The 22,728-nt window shown below is 35.3% G+C and overlaps 1 protein-coding gene across 12 annotated transcripts in view; it reads left to right on the forward strand.

Moving 5' to 3' along the window:
* HP1BP3 (heterochromatin protein 1 binding protein 3) overlaps positions 1 to 22,728 on the forward strand; it is a 40,860-nt gene that overhangs the window by 10,115 nt on the left and 8,017 nt on the right. For 10 of the 12 annotated variants that reach the window (XM_074306012.1, XM_074306013.1, XM_074306020.1 and 7 more), the window contains 9 exons: positions 1,247 to 1,406; positions 4,541 to 4,684; positions 5,336 to 5,416; positions 7,908 to 8,062; positions 12,539 to 12,629; positions 13,292 to 13,451; positions 15,253 to 15,364; positions 16,541 to 16,678; positions 18,410 to 20,201. In XM_074306012.1, coding sequence (XP_074162113.1) covers positions 1,247 to 1,406; positions 4,541 to 4,684; positions 5,336 to 5,416; positions 7,908 to 8,062; positions 12,539 to 12,629; positions 13,292 to 13,451; positions 15,253 to 15,364; positions 16,541 to 16,678; positions 18,410 to 18,698 — 1,330 coding nt within the window. In that variant the 3' untranslated portion in view covers positions 18,699 to 20,201. Of the gene's footprint in view, positions 1 to 1,246; positions 1,407 to 4,540; positions 4,685 to 5,335; positions 5,417 to 7,907; positions 8,063 to 12,538; positions 12,630 to 13,198; positions 13,452 to 15,252; positions 15,365 to 16,540; positions 16,738 to 18,409; positions 20,202 to 22,728 lie in introns of those variants that run through there. The other 2 variants (XM_074306021.1, XM_074306023.1) reach the window with 2 other exon arrangements.

Consider the following 22,728-nt stretch of genomic DNA (forward strand, 5'->3'; position numbering starts at 1 on the left):
AAACATAGTATCACTTTGTAGATTTTAAAGTTAGATACAACTATACTTTGAACTGATGGAACTAAGTTCAGATAATCCAAAAATAATTCATTTTTGGATTTAGAACTTTTTCTGTTTGTGGCAATTTGGGTTAAGTGACTTGCCCAGGGTCATACAGCCAGGAAATGTTAAGTGTCTGAGATCAGATTTGAACTCGGATCCTCCTGACTTAAGGGCTGGTGTTCTGTAGACTACACCAACTAGCTGCTCCCAGAACATGTATTTTTACTTAAACTTTTTTTGAGTGTGAATGTATTAATTTTGTTATTCATAAAGCAACACTTTAGAGAAAATAATTACTATAAAGATCTGGTTTGGAGAAATTTTACTCATTTTTTTTGTTAACTCCATTTGAAGAATGTCACTTAATAACCCAAAGTAAAAATTGTTATTCTTTCCCATCTCTCTCAGATTGCTAATTTACACTTTTCCTTAAAAGAGGGTCTTTTTGAGTAGTACTAGATAGTACTAGTTTCTTAAATTTTGAAAGTATGATTTGCCATAGTTGATCTGTAGATGGTGGAATTTGGTCATGAAGAATTGCTTCCCTGATTTTCACAGGAAAGTAGGTAGCAATAAGGAAGATGTAAAATTCATTACATCCTTTCCGTTCTTGACCTAAGGAATGCTAATTATTCCCATATTTAATAATTTTTATAAGAGAAAAATCCTCAGGAACTATAAATCCCAGGTTTAAGTTTTCTGAGAATTCTTTACCCTTCTTTGTTTTTGCAGATAGATTCTAAAAATTGTTACCTGTATAATTGCAATTTGTGTAATTGTCAGAGGTCTTATTCCATGCTTATACGTATCTTTGATACTGAATTTTTTTTTTTTTTTTTTTTGATACTGAATTTATTATTGGGTAATCTAATCCAAAAGAATGTTTGCTAACAGGGTTATGGATCAATTTCAATTTTTATTAAAATGGTTATTAGATTTAGAACTTTTTTTGGCTTAATTTCTTCTTCTTTGTCCTGGATCTCCAGGCATTGCTAATCTGAATGATTCCTCTTCCTTGCAATAAAAAATATAAACATCTTCTGGTTCATCTATGGAACTTCATGTATTAAAAATTATGTCTGTTATATAAATTATTAGATTTCTTTTTAAATGACATTACCCCGGTTGCCTTTCCTTTCAGAAATGACCCTTCATGTTTAAAAATTTACCTTGCTTAATTAAGCTTTTTGTTGCTGTTTTAAAGTGAAAAAGATCAAACTAAAGAAAAAGAGAAGAAAGTGAAAAAAACTATCCCTTCCTGGGCTACTCTTTCTGCTAGCCAACTTGCTAGGGCACAGAAACAAACTCACATGGCTGCTTCCTCACGCCCCAAAATGGATGCAATCCTAACGGAGGCCATTAAGGCAAGTGAAAATTAATTTTAAATTTATATTCTTGACAGTTCAGTTTTATGTTTGTTTTGTTCAGCATTTGCTTACTTTTTAAAAAAAGATTTTTTTTCCCAGGAAATCTTAAGTTTTAAATTTTACAGCTCAGCAAAGATTTGAATAGCAGAGAACAAGTATAATGTTTTAACTCTTTTAAAAAATAATCATATTTGCATCTGCCAAGCCTTGTTAATTAAAATTAAACTATTATTTAAAGGTATGTTAGCATATGCTTTTTAGATTATATACAAAATTTCTCTTTTAAGATAATAAATGAGTAAAGAGTTACAATCTTTAAAAATTATACTCTTCAGGTAGCATTTAAGATTAGTAAGTATTGTTTCTTAGGTATGTCTTTAGCACCGTTTTATACTGTTTTAAATAATTTTGGGGCCTGAACATGATATGAGGTAATTTAAGATTATTCATAAGTTTTGGGGGTTGGTTTCTTTTTTCCCAAAAACCCTTTTTGCTTTATTCATTTCCATTTTCACAGCCAAGTTTCTGATAAAGGTATTAATGGATCCATTTCAGGTTCATTCATTTTGGGGCAAATGGATAGAAATGTGTAATATGATACCAGTAGTCCATAGTCAGAGATTATGTGGAATTTTGTATTCTCTTCTGGCCACCATAGATATTGATATGCTGGAAAGGATCGAGAAGGCAACCAAGATGATGAAGAGCCTTGAGAGTATGTCATAGAAAAGGTCATTGAAGTAACTGAAGTTTAGTGAAGAGAAGACCCAGAACTGAGTAGGGGAGATGTGGAGGGGAATCATTTTCAACCATAAATTTGACCAGTTCAATAATATACAGTATTCTACTCTTTGATTATTGACAGATGCTTTGCTAAAACCTCAATCCAACATCTCTGCCTGTTCTGCACTAACATGTGGCTTAGACAGAACTGGAAGAAGTCAAGCTTGATTTTGTCTAGCATAGATCTGGACCATCTCAACTGGGTTCTCACTTGAGCAAGGCAATCCCTAATTGTCTGTTACCTCCATAATTGATTCTTCATTCTTCTTCCCACAAAAATTCACATAAAACTTCTCACATCTCCCTCTTTTCCCCTCTCAGCTAAGGATCACTGCTTATATTTAACTGAGAAAGGTCATTCAACATGTCCTTCCTCAAAGCCTTTCGATATATACTGTTCTATTTTCCTTGACTCCAGTTTCTAATAAAAAGACCCCACTAATACCAATTCTTTCATTCTCTCAAGCTACCTTAATGTATCTCTCCCTTTTACAACCAAATTACTAGAAAAAGCAGTCTATATAGTTTATTTTTTCATCCTATCCTATCACATCTCAATATTTTATAGTCTTGCTTCTGACCTCATCACCTGAGTGAAATTACTCTCTCCCAAGTTTCCAGTGACTTCTTAACTGTTAAATCTAGTGGCTTTTTACCCATCTTCATCTTTCTACAGTATTTCACACTGCTGAATACTCTTTCCTCCTGGCTTGTCTTTTTTTTTTTTTTTTTTTTTTTTTTCCCTGGATTTTCATGACGCTCTCAGCAAGCCTTTGTTGAGTCTCGGCTATGTGCTAGGTAAATATTGTGCTAAGTGTCATTCTCATCTAGTTGTTTTTCTTATTTGACTACTACTTCTCAGGCTCCTTTGCTGGCCCCTCATCCATATCACACCCTATAAACGTGCCCCATTCTTCTCTCTACATTCTTTCTCTTGGAACATCATCTGCATCTGCTAAGTATATGATTCTCAGATCGACATCGCCAATCCCTCTTTGCTGAGCTGCAGTCCTGTGTCTACAACTGTTTGTTGTATATTCCAAGTTGTGTCTCCTGGAAACATTCCACATACTGATTGTCTAACAAACTTATTCTCTCCCCCAAAAAACAACCTCTATTCCAAACTTGCCTCTTTCTATTGAGTTTGCCTTCTATAGTCTTAGTTCACAACTTTGGCATCATCAGTTCTTCATTCTCCCTCATCCCACAAACCTCAACAGTTGTCAGCCATTATCATTTCTACCTCCACAGATTCTCCTACATCTAACCCCTCCTTTCTCTGTTTACCCAGGTTCTTTCTCATCCATAGTCTCTTGTTCTCTCTCTTTTCTCCAGTGCGTCCTCTACACTGTGTCCAGTTTTTCTAAAGGCTAGGTCTGATGATGTCACTCTCTGGTTACCTTTAGGATCAGGTAATAGAAACTCTCTGACATTTAAAGCTTTTCATACCTTCCCAGTCTTATAGTGCCTTGTTCCTGTTTCTGAGCTCCATGAACCAAATTAACTTTTTTTATGCTGTCTCTCACACCTGACACTCCATTTGGTGTCAGCCTTCCTTCTCTTATCTCTACTTCTTAGACTCCCCTTAGAATGATTCAAGATTCAATTCTCTAGTGAAACCTTTCCTGAACCTATTCCCCAGCTACTAATCTTCTCCTTCCCAAAACTGCCTTGCAGATTCCTGTGTTTAGCCTGTAAAGTCCCTTTCATTTTTGTCCCATCTGACCCATCTTTTGGCATACTCTAGGCCCAAATGACCTTTCAGAGTTTCCCATACAACATCTCAGTACAGATACTTAGCCTTGGTACTGGCCATCCCTGGGCCTGGAATTCTCACCCTCCTCTTCTCTGCCTCAGAGAGTTCCTCAGTTCCTTCAAGACACAGCTCGAGCACTACCTTCTTTCTTGATCCTCATCATCTGATGTGCCCTGACTATTTTTTATTTAATAGCTCTGTTTTTATTTTATCAGTCAGTAAATTCTAAGTATCTACTATGTGTGCATAGTGCTAAGAACAGGGGATAACAAAAAAAAAAAAGAAAAAAAGGCTGTCCCCATTCTTGAGAAACTTATATTTTAGTGGAGGACACAGTATGTACTATACATATTGTCTTTGCCATTAGATTATGAGTTCTTGAGAGTATGGAATATCTTTTGCTTTTCTTGTATCTTCAGTGCCTAGACCAGAGTAGTACTTTAAAAATGCTGGTTTGTTGACTTGTACTAATCCATATATTCAGTATCTTTCCCAAAAGAATAAAATTCAATCTTAAAAGCAGAGTTTTTAGTATGTCATGTAATAAGTGCTTAATGAATGTTGGTTGGTTGACATGTTGATTTTTTTTCAGGCATGCTTTCAGAAAACTGGAGCATCAGTTGTTGCCATTCGAAAATATATCATTCACAAATATCCTTCACTGGAGCTAGAGAGAAGGGGCTATCTCCTTAAGCAAGCACTGAAGAGAGAATTACAGAGAGGAGTCATCAGGCAGGTAATAATTCAAACAAAAGGAATTTTCATGCATCATATTACAAGGCATATTAATGTTGTATTGTATTATAACATATATGAAGTATATTATCAATTACTTCTTACTTTAAAGAGTCTAGAGAAGCCAGGATAGAGAGAATTCAGCTCACAATAAAGGAATCAATTTTGATACAAAGAAAGATGATTCAGACAAAACCTTAACTGCTAAAAAGAGCATCTGAAAAATTATCTTAAAGAATAATAATCTCTGCCCTATTAAGAAAAAGAAGGAAGACATGCTGGAAGTACTTATATTTATAAAAATGTGATGCCCCCCCCTTTTTTTTAATCTTATATGAGAGTTTTTCCGTTAACTGGTGGTTCTTAATGGAGCCTGATAGTCCTCACAATTGGCATTTGTTATTTATTTAATAAATCATTTTGAACCATAAGATTCCCCTTCTCCATTGTAAATTAAATTAGCCCTTTACTTTGGGTCTTACATGACAAAGCACTGAGTTTTATTAGTGCAGTGTAAAGGTTTAAATTCTCAATATGAATTTACTTTTAAAAAAATTTACTTTTAAAAATACTTAAAAATAAATTTTAAAAAATTACTTTAAAATACTTTTAAAACTTTAAATAGTTATTACTGCAATTAAAACTATTTCAGGTAAAAGGAAAAGGAGCATCTGGCAGTTTTGTGGTGGTCCCAAATGCAGGAAAAACTGTTCAGAAGTCTAAAGACAGAAAGGTAAGATGCATAAGACCAAAACTTACTTGAAAACTATCTTTTTACTCTATTTAGCAAATTTGTTTGAGAAGATTTTTATGAAGTTTTTCAAACATTCCTTACACTTAGACCTACTTTTCTTCCTCTTTATTTTATATGCTTTTTAATTCACATCCTTCCTCACCCCCAGTCAAACACATACACTCAAATATAATGCCATAATAATCAAACCATTTCTATGCTAGGTTATTGACATATACTTCCTAAATGCAAACAGCCACCCTAGGCTGTGGACCAAGTGGCCATAGAAAATGCCGATTCTTTTCAGCTTAGACTTTTCCTCCCCAACTCCTTTATTGCTGTGAATTTAATGCTGTCTAGAACCCTTGCCTTTACTCTTTCTTACATCTTACCTCTTTCAAGTGTCATTTCAAGATAGAGGGAGTAAATTGGGGGGTGATGAAAGGAGAAGTGTATATTAACCCCTTCTGTTATTTCACCCAATAGGGTATCCTTAGCCCTTAAGATTTCCCATGATCCAGAGTCCTTTTTTTCCCCCCATTTGACTACAAGTTCCCTTAACAAAATGTCTGGGGATGATTTACAGGTTCATGTGAAATTTAATTTAATTCTTTGCAAGTACTAGCACAAAGCTACTATAGTATATGAAAGACCTTACCATTAACTATGGGGCCTTTATCTTTCCAAATCTCAGTGGGAAAGAGGAAGGGGAAATTAATTTTTTTTAAAGTTTTTATTTACCAGATATATGCATGGGTAACTTTATAGCATTGACAATTGACAAACCTTTTGTTTTAATTTTTCCCCCTTCTCCCCACTGATGGCAGATTGACCAATACATGTAAAAGTATAAATTAAATACAATATATGTATACATGTTCAAACAGTTGTTTTGCTGTACAAAAAGAATCAGACTTTGAAATAGTGTACAATTAGCCTGTGAAGGAAATCAAAAATGCAGGTGGACAAAAATAGAGAGATTGGGAATTCTATGTAGTGATTCACAGTCATCTCCCAGAGTTCTTTTCCTGGGTGTAGCTGGTTCAGTTCATTACTGCTCTATTGGAACTGATTTGGTTTATCTCATTGTTGAAGATGGCCATGATCATCATATAGTATTGTTGTTGAAGTATATAATGATCTCTTGGTCCTGCTCATTTCACTCAGCATCAGTTCATGTAAGTCTCTCCAGGCCTTTCTGAAATCATCCTGTTGGTCATTTCTTACAGAACAATAATATTCCATAATATTCATATAACAATTTATTCAGCCATTCTCCAATTGATGAGCATCCACTCAGGTTCCAGTTTCTGGCCATTACAAAGAGGGCTGCCACAAACATTCTTGCACATACAGGTCCCTTTCCCTTTTTTAAGATCTCTTTGGGATATAAGCCCAGTAGTAACACTGCTGGGTCAACTTTTTGAACATAGTTCCAAATTGCTCTCCAGAATGGATGGATGTATTCACAATTCTACCAACAATGTATCAGTGTCCCTGTTTTCCCACATCAAGGGGAAATTACTTACATGTAAACATAGACATTCATACACACACATACCTACACATGTATGTATGGGAAAATATAGAGAGAAGATGATGCAATCTTGACATTCCAGGTTGGAACTCAATATTTATATTCCCATAGAAATAATTGAAAATTAGATAGCTATTGAGAGTATAATTACACTACCTTACAAATTAAATAAACTTTTAGAGAGCCACCTGGGAACCTAAGATCATAGGGCTAGAAAAATACATAGCACAGAGAACATTTAAACAAATCAAATTTTGAAGATCACCTGTGGATAAGTTGAGCTTACTGTGTGTACATACAGCTCAAGGCAAGATTGTTTTCTTCTTCTTCCTCCTTGTAATTCTTTGTATCTTCTCCCTATGTATATCTCTTATAATAAATAGCATACAGATTCTGAACAAGTTCACTTGTAATGATCTTACCCTAAGTCATCTGTCACTTACAACAAGTATTCCTAGCACATACTAAGCATTTAATGCAAGCTTGTTAACTATTTTCTGTTCCTGAATAAAGGAAATGATTTCTTAAATACCCCCCAGAAATCTGCCATGATTTTATGATCTTCTGAATCTTCTGGGCTAACTGAATTATGTTATGTAATAATGGAGACCTATAGGAGATCCTTCTGCTAAAGAGTTCCACAAGTTTTCAAATGTACTATATGAAATATACTCTATACTGTATCCTCTGGTGTGTAATATGTTTTAGATAGCTAGAAAGAAATTAATACTTTTCTCAGCTTCATTGATTTGACAATAATTTGTGGAAGCAAGTAAAAGGAGAGGAAATGTAGGAAAGACATACATTTAGAATTTGCCATAAGACTTGTCAAAACTTTGAAGGATTCCTACATTATCTATTCTACTTGGCATAGTGTTTTACATATTGAAGTATTTCATAGAAAATGTTTATATATTCTGGAGTGACTTTTGTTTGGTGTATATTGCATTTCAGAAGAGTAGTTCTACATTAGCTCCAGAACAACAGGTAAAATTGGAAGATGTTCTCCCACTGGCCTTCACTCGTCTTTGTGAACCTAAAGAAGCTTCCTACAGCCTGATCAGGAAATACGTGTCTCAGTATTATCCTAAACTTAAAGTGGATATCAGGTATGGACACGTAGTATAAATTTGAAAGCATGTGTGCTCTGAAATGTTGGGATTCAGAAATGTCTTTCCCTTGGCTCTTTCCAAGATTAGAGATTGGTCAAATGTCAAATGTTAGGACTGATGCTCTTCTAGACTCAGAGTAGGTTTGGAGTATTAGACTTCTATCTAGTCCATTGTGATTTCCAATGTATCATATGTTTGCAACTTTTAGTATACAGAATGATAGAATTTATTTACTTTTCATGTTCAGAATTCACTAAGCAGAACTGTGGTCAGGAACTTTAACTTAAAATGTTTTCAGTACTTTTAAGGTTTGTATAATATTCATATCCCTTTACATATGAATTATGTACTTATCTATGAATTTTTAAAACATCATGTAAAATTATGAGCAAATTCTTAAAGTAATTAATTTATAAATGATACTGCTTGCAGGTATTTTAAATGTCATCTCCTATACCTGGTTGAGAGTTTGATCTTACATATGTAAATATATTTGTTTGCAGTCACTAGAATTTCTCTTTGGGGCTGAAATTGAAATTACATGTTGAAATGTAGACACGGTATTTATTTCACAATTAATTGTATTGTGTTACATAATAGCTTATTTATTTATGTACATGTATATTCAGAAGAATGAAGAATGAAATATTACCTTTTATTGAAATAGAACTCATAACATTTGTCCTGAACATTTTTTTTTTTACAGAAGGCTATTATTCACAGTATAGAATAATGTTTAGTGCCAGTTCTTGTTTTGATAACTGAGGCAAATCAAGTTGCTAAAATTTTAATCCATAAGCAAGTTTTAGAAAACAGTTGAGTTATTTTCAGAGTATCAAATTTAAGCATTAATTAAATAACTCATTAGAACTTAGTCACATGGAATCATGAAGTTGTGACTATGCTGTGAGCTTCATTGAAATAGTTCTTGTGTCCACAAAGGCCAACTTGGGAAGAAATAAAGTATAAACACTTAAAACATGGAAATCCATTCTACTCATGAGTCCCTCTATTGCAAGATTAGTGGTAATCATAGGTATATGCAGTAGTTCTCTAGCAGTTTTCTCTTTTGTATGATTCTATAGGTCTTGAACAAAAACAGTGAACCAGACTTTGGTTTGTTGTATTTGTTGGAATCATAAAATGTTAGAACTGAAAGAAATTTCAAGTCCAGTTACCTCATTTTATAGATGAGAAGAAAAAAGGCTCAAATAGGTAATGGGATTTATCCAAGGTTGTAGAGCAGGGACTTTTACTTTTTATGCAATGTTCTTTTCTTTCACACAGTACTATAAAAGGATCTTTCTAGCTAATGTTGTAGAGTATGTGCTTCAGTATGACAGAAATCATATTATAATTTTCTAGGTTACTTGTTAATACATAGAAGACAATAAGTCCAAAGGATTTTTATCAAAAATTCACTATTATTTGATCTTTCTATGTCATTTAGCAATGTCAGTTATACTTATCCTTGAACCTTTTCCTTGGTTTTTATGAAATCATACAACCCATGGTTTCTTCATCCTTTTTGGAAAACTTTTTCTGTGTTTCATCATCTAAACATTAGGTATCCCAAAATTTAGTCCTTGGGTCTTCTACTTCTCTCTCTTATGATTCTCTCCAGATAGTTCATTGATTCTCATGGTTTCATCTGTGAAGATGATCTCCAGATTTCATTGCCTCAGCCCATCATTTTTAATGTCATTCATAAACAACCTGCTGAATGTACTTTTCCATGGATTTCCTATCACCAGTATGCCTCTTTAGCTTTGAGGAATGTATCTCCACTTTAGATTATTAGAGAGAATATATTATTTGTTGTTTGTTTGTTTTGATGGAATAATGATTTCAAAGTGGGAAAAGATCTGAAAAGTTAGAAGGTAACCTTGATCCTTTGTCAGGAGGATGGAGAATGGAAAAAATTGATAATGAGAGGGAAAAAAAAGAATAAGGAATATTTTGAACCCTTAGACCTAAGAAATAACTAGGAAATGCTTTCCATAACTGTGGGAGGTGGGTGACTAGACCTTCTAAGGAGAAAATAGTGGTTTATAGTTCAAGGAATGGTCAAATATAAATCCACAGAGATAAGTCCCATAAGAGTCAGAGGCAAAAATTATGAACACTAGTAGTTGATTCTCTGGTGAACAGAACTGAAAGTCATTTTTCAAACTAACATTAACAGTACAGAGTTCTGCTGTTTTCCCAGATTGTACATCTGGTTATAATGGAGAACTGTCTGAGACTTCTCAGGATGATCACTTCTAATGAATCATTGGAATTCAAATGATACTACCAAAGTGTGTAGAAAACATACCAAAGATATATGAAGCCTGAGCAGTCTTAAGAATCAAGTGGTCATTTAATCAATATTGTGAGACTAAAGAAGGCAAAGGCAGAGTAGGAAACAAGATTTGTTTTTAATAGCTACCCATCCTATTAAAATGTAGCTAGGGTAATCCAATTCCAATTGATCGATGATAGACAGAATCAGCTATACCCAAAGAAAGAACACTGGGAAATGAGTGTAAACTGTTAGCATTATTTTGTTTTTCTCCCCAGGTTATTTTTATCTTCCGAATCCAATTCTTCCTTTGCAACAACAACAACAAAATTCGGTTCTGCACATATATATTGTACCTAGGATATACTATAACATATTTAATATATATGGGAATGCCTGCTATCTGGGGGAGGGGGTGGAGGGAGGGAGGGGAAAAATTCAGAACAGAAGGGAGTACAAGAGATAATGTTGTAAAAAATTATGCATATGTACGGTCAAAAAATGTTATGATTATAAAATTAATTTTAAAAAATGTAGCTAAGGAAAAAATAAAACATATTTTGAAAAAAGAACTGATGCTGTATAAAGGAAATCTCCAGAGATCCTTTTATCACTGTCATTCTATGATCTTGCCAAGTGAACAAGTTAAGATCATGTTAGAACAATGTTTCTGGACCTGGTTACTTAACCTTGAATGAAGTTTATCCAAAAAGGGCTGGTAAAGCTATATTTGCCCACAGTCTTTCAAATTTGATCAAAAGAGCTTTAAATTGAAAAGATGGGGTACAGAGATCAGAAGGAAGAGCCAAAAGGAGACAAAATCCAAAAAAGAGCCAGCAGTGAAGCCCATGGCCTTAGATATATTTATGTAAATCTTAGAAATTCAAAAGCAGAAAGACAAATTTGACTTCATTGAAACATGATTTTGGAAAGATACATCTTATTCAAAAGAATGAGAATAAATTGGGGAAGAGGTAGAATTGTACATAAAGATATACAAATACAGAGGAGTAAAGCCCTAGTGGAGAGTATTGAAGTGAAAATCAGCAAGAGAATCAATAATCAAGTGTTTTTAAACTCCTACTATACTACTCCTACCAAGCAGTGTATTGGGAGAATTAAATTATATTCCTGTGCAAGTATACTTCACAATATTTAAATAGAAGAATGAAACAAAAGAATTCAGGAAAGCTCAAAAACCTAGTATCAAAGTAGTATACGTAGTAGTAATGATATAGAACTTCAATTATTTAAACATCAGCTAGATCTCTTTGCCTACGTCAGAGAAGCTTGATACTTGGCTCACTTTAAATGATACTTTTGTCCTTCAAAAAATTCATGAAGTAGAGTAATTTCCATAATGAATATCAGTGCAAAAATATGAGATGAAATACTGACAATATATCACAAAGATCATACATTATGACCGAAATGTAGAAACCTTTCTAGTAAGATCAGGAGTGAAGCAAGGATGTGCATTATTATCACCATTACAATTCAGTACTATACTAGAAATGCTATCTATAGCAGTAAGACAAGAAGAAATAAGCATATGGAAACAACTCATTTTTTGTAGGTGATATAATGATAATACTTAGAAAACTTTAGAGAGGCAGCTAAAAGATTAGTCAAAACAATTAACAACTTTAGCAAAGTTGCAGAATATAAAATAAACCCACCTAAATCATTAGCTTTTCTATATATTACCAATAAAACTCAGTAGGAAGAGACAGAAAGATGCAGTTAAAATAGAACAATTGGGGGGGAAAAAAAGTCAAAAGGCTATAAAACTCTGTATACCTTTTAACCCAGCCAATATCGCTATTTTGAAGAGATTAAAAGCAAAGGACCCCAGTTTGATCATTATTGTAACCAAATAGGATTTTATAGATAAATAAATAATGGAGTTCTCATCATTTAGAAATCTATGTGTGTTCAAAATTGCACCAGAAAAAGGGGTAACAAATTTTTTCATTATTTCCTTTGCTTCATGAAAACATAGTGCTTGCTTGTAAAGGGTTGTTTGACCAGTCTGGTTTTAAGAAAATATTACATTTGTTTTTAATACATTTGTTTAATTAGACATTACATAGTTTAAAGTCAAATGGACCTTAGAAAACTGCCCACTAATTTGTTGTCTTGAATCTGTATGATTGTTACCTGTTTTGTGCTTTTTTATTTACCCTCAGACCTCAGCTGTTAAAGAATGCACTGCAGAGAGCAGTAGAGAAAGGCCAATTAGAGCAGATCACAGGCAAAGGAGCTTCTGGGACATTCCAGGTCAGAAGCCAAAGGTTCATTTTTTAGAACATTTTTGGCTTAATCCTGTTTTTTTTTCTTCACTCCCTTTTACATTACCTTTTGTATCTACCTGACTCTACTTCTGAAATATGCATTTATTTTTCTTTGTTGTTATCCTTACAGGGTTTATAGGGTTATTTATTATTTTCACTAGTACACAACTTCTTCATTTTTCAGATTGCTAAAGGAAAGTATTCTTTGATATAAAAAGGATTTAATTCATTTCATCCATGAAAATGTAGTACGTATTCTTTCAAAAGCAGCATATGTGGAGTCCATTAAGTGCTATTGCATAGTAGGTTAGCCTATAATTCACATGAAAGTTATGTTAACTAATATACTTATTGGGGTAGTTATACTTAGGCCTGAAGAATTGCCAACTATTCATAATTTGAGTAGTATGAAAGCAGCAAATGGGAGAAGAAAATAACTAAGTGTCCATAAAAGGTTTTGGAGATTTTAACTTGGTTAGTTTAAGTTCTTGGTGGTTGGAAAGCAAAAGTCCCTAATACGACATTTTAATTTAAAACATATCTGTGCTAATGCAGGAACTCCGACCCACCTGGTGCAGAGGAGTCTTGTCTTGACCTGCTTTGGGAGAGTGTTGTCTTGATGCTTTTCTCTTCCTCCTTGGAAAACAGCTGAAGAGATCAGGGGAGAAACCCCTGCTTGGTGGAAGTCTGATGGAAGATGCAATCCTGTCTGCTATTGCTGCCATGAACGAGCCGAAGACCTGTTCAACAACTGCTCTGAAGAAATATGTCTTGGAGAACCACCCAGGGACCAATTCTAATTTCCAAGGTAAGACGCAGTTGTGCACTCATTCTGGTTGCCCAAGAACTATGCCATCAGTCCCAGCATAGGCTATAGCAAGAGATGGTACCTCCCTTATAGAAGTGGAAGTGCAAGGTAATCAGTAATTCACCAATACTGATTTTCTACACCCTGACTGTGTAGCATAAACTAAGCACTTGATCCAGATGAGATATGACATTGGTACCCAAACAGAACATTATAACAGCAAATAAGAAAATGGAGTGTCATGAGATCATATCAGATGAGACTACCCTCCTCTAAGGGTCAAAACCCTGTTCGTGACTAGTCATCCCTCATGACTCATAGAAAGAGCACTGAACCTCAGGGTGGCCAGACCTCATTTCAGATCCCAATTCTGTTATTCTGGCCTCAAAGACCTCAAACAAGTCACTACAACCTGCCTGGAAACTCTCCATCTGTAAAGTGAAGGGCTTGACAAAATGATCTCCAAGGCCAGATTTATCGTTCGGGATGCATAAAAGGGAAAAGATAGGTACCTACATGAAGATTTTCCTATTCTCAATCTCAGTTAAATGTTTTTGAATGTGAATTTAATAATAGTAGCTTAAATAAACTTAAAGGTTACAAAGAACTTTACATATAACACATTTGATCCTCACAAAAACCTTGAGAGGGGTGTTCTCTTATTATTTCCATTTTATAAAAGGGGGACAGAGAGATTATGTGATTCACTCAGGGTCACATAGCTAGCAAGTGCTGAGGAACATCCTCCAGAATTCAGATCATCACTCTATCCATCACATCATCTAGCTGCATTTTATTTATATGAGTGATTCCAAGACTTTAATTTTAGCCTGAAACTAAGCAAGCATATTTGAAGAAAATTGTGAAACTAAATAACTTAGAGAAAATTACAGAGTGAACCAAATCAAATTATCTTTAGCTAAGTCTTAAGACTCTGATTAAAGTTTTTCATGGAATGTATTTACTTTTGTATTTAAGGGCATGCTTTCTCGAAGTGTTTTTCTCTAAAATATCTTGTCAGATGAGGGAATAATTTATGTGGTATCTTATACAAAATACTTGTGGTGTGTTTATCTTTCTCCTTTTATTATACTCTGTAGTGATTGTTATAATACTCTTTCTGTCTACTTTGTGAATTGAAACATGAGGACTTTAATTTTTTAATAAATGGAAGCTTTACTAATTTGACAGTCCTAGAACACAGAATTTTTTGTGCAAGTTGTATCCTGATCCATATTTAAAAAAAACAAACAACTCTGTCCATGCCCCATGAGGTCATTATGAAATACCTACCTACTTAAGGGAGTTTATTTCTTGATCTTAAAGAACTAGAAAGCATTGGAATAAATTTCAGGATCTCCTCAAACTATCGCTGGCCCTTGCTACAGCTCAAGGTAGTATCCCCTTTGTATGGCTCTTCAATGGATTCCTTAAGCTAGTTTTGATCCAAAGGGATTTGACCCTAGGGATGCAAATATTTGACTTTTGGCCAAAGAGTATGCTCAGTTATTTGCCAGACTATTGCACGCTATCCTAAGTCAAGGTTTTTTGAGGTTTGTGCATTGGTTGATTTCAGGGGACTTGTAAACATGAATGAGAAAAAAGGATATCTTATTTAAGTAAAATTGGTTTCTTAGTAATCCTGGGTATTTTTATTTTATGCAATTAAAAAATAAAAAAAGCCATATTAATAGAAAGGACCATGACACAAAAAAAGATTAAGAACCTTTATTCTAGAGGTACCAGTTGTTTTATATAAAATTAGAATATTGGTTGATAGGTTTTTATTTTTTGTTCTCAGTGCATCTACTGAAAAGAACCCTACAAAAATGCGAAAAGAATGGATGGATGGAACAGATCTCTGGGAAGGGGTTCAGTGGTACCTTCCAGCTTTGTTTTCCATATTATCCCAGGTAAAGAGAAGTTTTTGTGGATAACATGACCCATTAAAGTGTGCATTAAAGATGAGAGAGTCAGATTTGTAAAGCAGGTTGAGACCTTAGAAATCATCTAAGTCCTAGATTCTGGGCTAACTTGCATTTTACAGATATGTAAATGGACTAAAGAGGTCAAAACTCTTAAGTATAGCTGGGAACCAAGTGCTCCCTCCAATTAGACTTTTTGTCATCATGCTGTTTCCTCTTTATTAGACAAATAATTAAATTTTGGCCTCTTGATGCTGCCCAGCTTACACTATCCTGTAGTGTGGGTTATCTAGCATGGAGAGCTGGAAGGATTCAACATTATATGCTCCCAAGTGCTTTGGTTTTGCCTCATAATTTATAATAGGCAGGAGAGTCATGTAATTTCTTGGGGAGGGGAGAAATCTAAATGCTTCTTCTAACCCATATTGCAAGGATTTGTGATCCCACTGGTATATAGTAGGTATGCTAGCAGCGGAAAACTCAGACAATTCATGCCCCTTCACTCTGAGTAACATAGTTTAATCGTCAATAAAATTCCACAAAATGCATCCTTAATATTATAGGGGAACTTCATTGTGGTTTTATTCCATTTTAGGAACAATTATCCATTTATTTTTAGTAGCGCAACCCTTTTGATTTAATTAATTGTATGTTGACATTTTGTATTCTACAAATGAAATGGTCTTCATGCAAATTTCAAAACTTAGCATATTGTAGTATTAAAAGGCTTACTGCTCAGGGTGAACAAGAATTCCTATTATTCTAGACAGAGGAAAGTGAAAGATCTTAGCTTTCAATGCTATACAGCTTTTACAAAATATAAAACACTCAGTTCCTTTTGGGATTTCAAGTTCTGAACTTGAAGGCATGATACTTTGTTTAAGGTTGTAGTTATGAGGGAGATGCGTAGGGAAAATTGGGAGTGTGGAGTCCTGGTGCAGCTTATGTATATTTATTAAAGAATGAAGAGTGTGTGTGTGTGTGTGTGTGTGTGTGTGTGTGTGTGTGTGTGTGTGTGTGTGTATGTGTATCCTTGTTTTCAGAATAAATTGTAACCTCATTTTTAATCATGTAGGGAACCAAGTTATTTTGCTTGTTTTGCTTTTGGTATTGTTTTGATTGTCCTGAAAAGGACTTTTGTTTTAACCTGAGTTCTTTTCACAGCCCAGGAGTGTTATTTCCAGAGAAGCAGCAAGATGAGGAGTCTGAAGAATCTGAGGATGATGATTCAGAAGAAGAAGATGAGGAAGATTCATCTGAGGAAGAAGAATCTGAAGATGATGAACCACCACCTAAGAAAAGGTATAGAAATTTGAAATTACTTTATGTGAGAGAAAGAAGGTCACAGAACCTCTATCATTGTAGCAAGAAGGAGCTCTAGAGATTACTCCATTTTATAGATAAAGATATTGAAGTCCAGGGGATTCTTAGGAGAATGAATTTAGAGTTAGGCAACTGAAAAGTCATCTTTTTCAATCTTTTCCATGAGTCATTTTTCCCAATTGGCAATTTAAATCAGCAAATTGATAATATACCTGAACCAAATTCTATTCTTTATTCCAAAATTTGACTAGTTGGAATGGTGGAAGAATAATCAAAATCTTTGCTGTTGCTAGTATATACTTTACTGTACAACCTTTTTATGTTATAAGATCATAGCATTTTAGAGGTGGAAAGGACCTTAGAAATCATTCAGTTCAACCCCTCATTTTACAGAAAAAGAAACTGAGGTAACATTACTTACCTTGGGTCACCTGGTATGTGGTGGCAGAATTGGGAGTAGAAACAGCCAGCTAGCTTATAGATTGTAAACTTCTAGAGGACAGAAAAGACTTTATATTTTGTACATCTGGGACCTAGCACAGTACCTTACATTTCATAAATCCTTATTGAATTGAAGTGACATAGCTAAGATTTGTTCTATGTCCAGTACTCTGCTTCCTGTCACACCAAGGGTTATTTTTTAATTATTTTATTTTAATTATCTTTATTTATTTATTTTGCTGAGGCAGTTGGGGTTAAGTGACTTGCCCAGGGTCACACAGCTAGGAAGTGTTAAGTGTCTGAGGCCAGATTTGAACTCAGGTCTTCCTGACTGACTGGAGCTGGTACTCTACCCACTGCACTACCTAGCTGCCCCTAGCTTTTTATTTAAAAAAAAAATGTGTGTGTGTGTGTGTGTGTGTGTGTGTGTGTGTGTGTGTGTATTTATATATATATATGTATGTGTGTGTGTGTGTGTGTGTGTGTGTGTGTGTGTCCTAATTGGCAAGCGATCCAGTATATGTTAAACATGTGCAGTTCCTCTATACATATTTCCACAAATATCATGCTGTACAAGAAAAATCATATCAAAAAGGAAAAAAAATGAGAAAGAAAACAAAATGCAAGCAAACAACAACAAAAAGAGTGAAAATACTAAATTGTGATCCACATTCAGTTCCCAACTGTCTTCTCTCTGGATACAGGTGACTTTCTTCATCACAAGACCATTGAAACTAATCTGGGGGGCAGCTAGGTGGCGCAAGTGGATAGAGCACCAGCCTTGAATTCAGGAGGACCTGCGTTCAAATCTGGTCTCAGACACTTAACACTTCCTAGCTGTGTGACCCTGGGCAAGTCACTTAACCCCAGCCTAAAAAAAAAAAAAAAACTAATCTGAATCACCCAAGAGAGTATTTTAATAGGTGAAAAGTTTATTCTTTTAAGCTTTCTTTTTGGTGTCCAGAAGTTCTTGAGTTCTGAAAATAAGTTGTAAACTAAACCAAAGGAGCACTATTCATAAACACATTGAAATAAAAATTTACTGGTGAAATTGGACCTGGTCAAGGACTTGAACAGTCTGGTCTGTTGATTTTGTACTACTTTGGCCAACTTTGCCATTTCATGGTATGACCCTAATCATCCATAAGAGTTCCTGCTTATATTGTGATTTTTTTTTTTTTTTTGGCAAAGCCAGCAGCTTCTTTGTCATCCTAGAAAATGGGAGCGCTTATATGTTCAGCTTTTTCCTTTTGCTTTCTTTCTTAACAGATTGCAGAAGAAAGCCCCAGCTAAATCCCGAGGGAAGACCACCTCAGTGAAACAAAGAGAATCTAAACTGAAGCCCAAAACCCCTGCTGCCCAGCGAGGAAAAGCAAGACCCCCACCCAAGAAAGCCCCTCCCAAGGCCAAAACCCCGGCCAAAAAAACCAAACCAGCCCCACCAGCTATCAAAAAGTCTGGTAACATCTCTTCCAAGAAGCCAGCTGCAAGTGGAAGGAAGGATGGGAAATCTTCCACCAAGGGCAAATCCAGGAAATCTCTCAGAGCAAAGAAGTGAAACAATAGCACAGGGGTACTGCATTGAAATTCAAAATCTTATTTCTTAAGGTCATTGTGCATTTGTTTTAGTTTTGATGCTTTTAAAATTGCATTTTTTTTTCTTTGAAAAGCATGGGGAGGGAAGAGAAAATAAACCAATTTAGTCATTTGTTAGCTTTAGGTACTATTCTCGGTACCTGTCCCTCCCCTTAGTCATTTTAGTTTCTGCAGAAATTCAGGACTTTTCTAGGCCATGTAATCTATACTTGTTCTTTTTTCCTTTCCCTCTCCCCCTCTTTTTTTTCCTCTTTTAAATGGTCAGCTTAGACTATTGTTTGGTTTTCTTTTAAAACAATTGCAGAGGAGATTTTTATATTTTTAGAAAGCTTCAGAAACAGAACGATGTGACATCAGGTACTAGAAATAGAGTGACAACATGACACATCTACCTTCAGGGTCTTCTGTGTTGTAGTTATAGAGGGCTTTTTTTTTTTTTTTTTTAAACTACTCTGCCAACTCTCCAATAAGAGAGAAACCTCTAGGAGATTCTTTTAGCTTTTGAGAAGTAGTCACATATATTATGATCTCATTGAAATCTGAAAGGGTGAGGCTCCTATGGATCATTGTCATAAGGAGAAGCTTCCTGGTCTCATAACTGGCCCAGACCAGTGCAGTCCCTCATCATCAAGCACAATTTTCACATCACTTGGGTTTTTGGTTAAATGGCATTAACAGAAATGCATTGTTGCTGTGATTCCTCATGTCATCAATCTGTTACTGAAAACAGTGTATAAAAATCTTCTTAATCAAATGTTATATATAATATATATATATATTTTTAAGACTAAGAACCTGAGTTGTCACTTCCTGTTTGCCATTTTAAAGAGAAATGTTGAAGAGTTATACGGTCGCTAATGTAGAAATGCTGATAAGTGGGAAAACAAGCAGTTTGCTAAAAATAAATGAAATTAGATTCCAGACCCATCTTGTCCCCTCCTTCTACCCCCTCTTCCTTTCCTCAGCACCTTTGATGTCATTTGGGTGGCTTCGTCTCTGAGATTTTTTTTTTTTTTTTAAGTAAATGAAGCCTGACTACCTAATCCTTTTTTCTTTGTATTTTGTTTTGGTATTGTGAAGTTGTGTTAAATATTACTAAGCTTTCTATCTGAGAAATTTCCATTTCTGATTCTTAATTTAACTTCCCTGTGGCACTTAAAATTTTTATTGTCTTAAGATATTCAGTGTAACATCTTCTGGTCCTTTGAGTACGGCCAGAGGCTAAACCTGTTTGTTTCATATTCATTCCACGTGCAGTCTGTTTTCTGGGATCCTTTCTGTAGCCTCAGTTTGGCTAGGGAATGGACTTGCGAAGATTAGCTTGATTTAGATTCATACTCATGTGTGATCCCATCATGAATTTATTGGAATTTGTGTTGCATGTAAGGCAATCTTTCCTGTTGTAAATCTTCCTTTTTTATGTACATATATTTTGAAAAGTATGAATAAACATGAAATTTAAAAAGCTGTTGAACTATAGCTTATATTTAAAAGTTCATAGTTTATCCCCAGAAGTAGCAAAACATCACCCTTTGCTTGAAATCTTTTCCTTCTTGAGATATTAAGCCATTTTCTCTGTTAATGCTTTTTATTGGAACCATAAAATGTTGGAATTGTAGGGAAGAATCTCCTTTACCTCTTGCCTACTCTTGCCTACTTGCCTCTACTTGAAGATCTCCAGGGAGAGGGAGCCCACTGCCTCCTGAGATGGCCCATTCCTTCTTGGGATCACCCTAAATATTAGTAAGTTTGACTTGCCATCAAATCTCAGTTTGCCTTCTTGCAGTTCTGTTCTGCCCTGTGGGATATCTGTTCCTGGTCTGATAGCGCCTGAATTTTCTAAATCTAAAGACAGCAGTCCTGTCCTTACCATGTCCTCTCTTTAGACTTCACAGGCCTTTGACACCTGACAGTGACCATCTCAGAATAGCCTCAAGCTTGCCAACATCTTTTCTTTTTTTGCTAAAGCAATTGGGGTAAAGTCCAGGGTCACACAGCTAGGAAGTGTTAAGTGTAGGCAAATTTGAACTCAGGTCCTCCTGACTTCGGGGCTGCCCCTTCCAATATCTTTCCTAAATGGGGTTTGCAGAATTGAACCCAGCCCTCTAGACCTTACTGGCTAGAACAAAGCACATAGCCATCATCTGCTGATAATAATTGCCAAACATCTTCATGTCACCTCTCAGGACCCCATCTGCTTTCTTGACTGTCATTACACACTGCTGACTTTGTAAGGATGCAGTTCCCGCAAAACAAGAGAAGGGAATTGTAAGGGCCCTTTAAATGGGCAGACACAGTGCAACAGATGATTGAGTGCCCCAGGAAGTAATCTCTGTGGATATTAGGACTGTAGGTGGGATCTTGGCCATACTGAGATAGCTTAGTAAGGGGTGACTCTCTCGCTGATTGGCTGTGTGTGTGACCTCACAGGCCCTTTACAAGCCCACTGCAAACAGCAGTCGCTCTCTTTAACCTGGCTCCCTGAGCCAAGCAGATGATAACCCAGAGAGGTAAGGATTTTGGTAGTGAACACGTGGGTCTTCTGACCAGGTGTTCACTAGGGAACCAACAAGTCAGGGCATTATGTGAGTAGGTATAATAAAGGCTTTTAAGATTACATGTGGCTGTTCTTGAGCGTGCTACCGGTTATTAATAATAATTAATTATTAATTAAGTTATTATTAATATTCAAGAGACCATGGCCAGAGACCCTTGAAGGCCTCAGAGGAGGCAAGTCGGGTAGAGTTGACACTGCAAAGGTCAGTGGTCAAAGGTACTCTGTTGGGCCTAGGACAGACTGGTAATTGTAACTGCCAGGAGTGCATGTTATAGACTTCTGAGATTGGGTTCCACTGAAACCCCAGTATCTTTTTTCAAATTAGCTTCTTGTCTAGCTAGGTATCTCCCATCCTGGACTTGCAAAGCTGATTTTTTGAACTCAAGTGTAAGATACTACATTTACCTATGTTGAATTTCATCATATTCTGTGCAGCCCAGTGTTCAAAATACTTTTCAGTTCTATTACCCAGCATGTTATCTGGTCTTCTCTACATGGGATCATCTGCAAAAGCATTTCATCTAGGCCTAGAAGCCTCTGATAAAAATATTCAACAGTAGGGATCCCTAGAACACTTCAATGGAGAACTAATCCTTAGTTCACATCAGACTACTTTCATTCAACCAGTTCTAATCACCATATCTTCACTTTTCTCCAAGTATGAGAGATTGAAACAAATGTTTTGCTAAAATCTGGATTTTAAAAAAATCTATCACAAATTGCTTGACTCTTCAGTGGTGGGGATTAGGGAGGAAAATAATTTGGAACTCAAAAAATTTTTAAATGAAGGTTACAAATTATATTAGATATATTAAAATCTGAGTAAATAGCACTGTCCAATTTCACAACTCTTTAAGAAAGAAAGCAGGAAGGAAAGGAGGGAGAGAGGAAGGAAGAATGGATGGATGGATTGATGGATAGATGGATCTTTTAAAAATTTATTTTAAATTTTTTTTATTAAAGCTTTTTATTTACAAAACATGCATGGGTAATTTTTCAACATTGACCCTTGCAAAACCTTCTATTCCAAATTTTCCCCTCCTTTTTCCCCACCTCCTCCCTCTCCTAGATAGCAGGTAATATGTTAAAATCTATGTTAAATCCAATATATGTATACATATTTATAGTTATCTTGCTGCACAAGAAAAATCGGATATAGAAAGAAAGAAAAAAATCTGAGAAGGAAAACAAAATGCAAGTAAACAACAACAAAAAAAGTGAAAATGCTATGTTGTGAATCTCATTCAGTTCCCACAGTCCTCTCTTTGGGTGTAAGATAGTTCTCTTCATCACTGAACAATTGGAACAGGTCTGAATCACCTCACTGTTGAAGAGAGCCACGTCTAATGGACCTATCTTAACAGCATTTTCCCTGTCTATGCTGGCTCCTTGGATCTCAAACCTTCAATCAGTAGAGAAAGGTGTTTCTAAAGAT

The sequence above is a fragment of the Sminthopsis crassicaudata genome, chromosome 3 (assembly GCF_048593235.1).
Source record: "Sminthopsis crassicaudata isolate SCR6 chromosome 3, ASM4859323v1, whole genome shotgun sequence".
Classification (NCBI taxonomy): domain Eukaryota; kingdom Metazoa; phylum Chordata; class Mammalia; order Dasyuromorphia; family Dasyuridae; genus Sminthopsis; species Sminthopsis crassicaudata.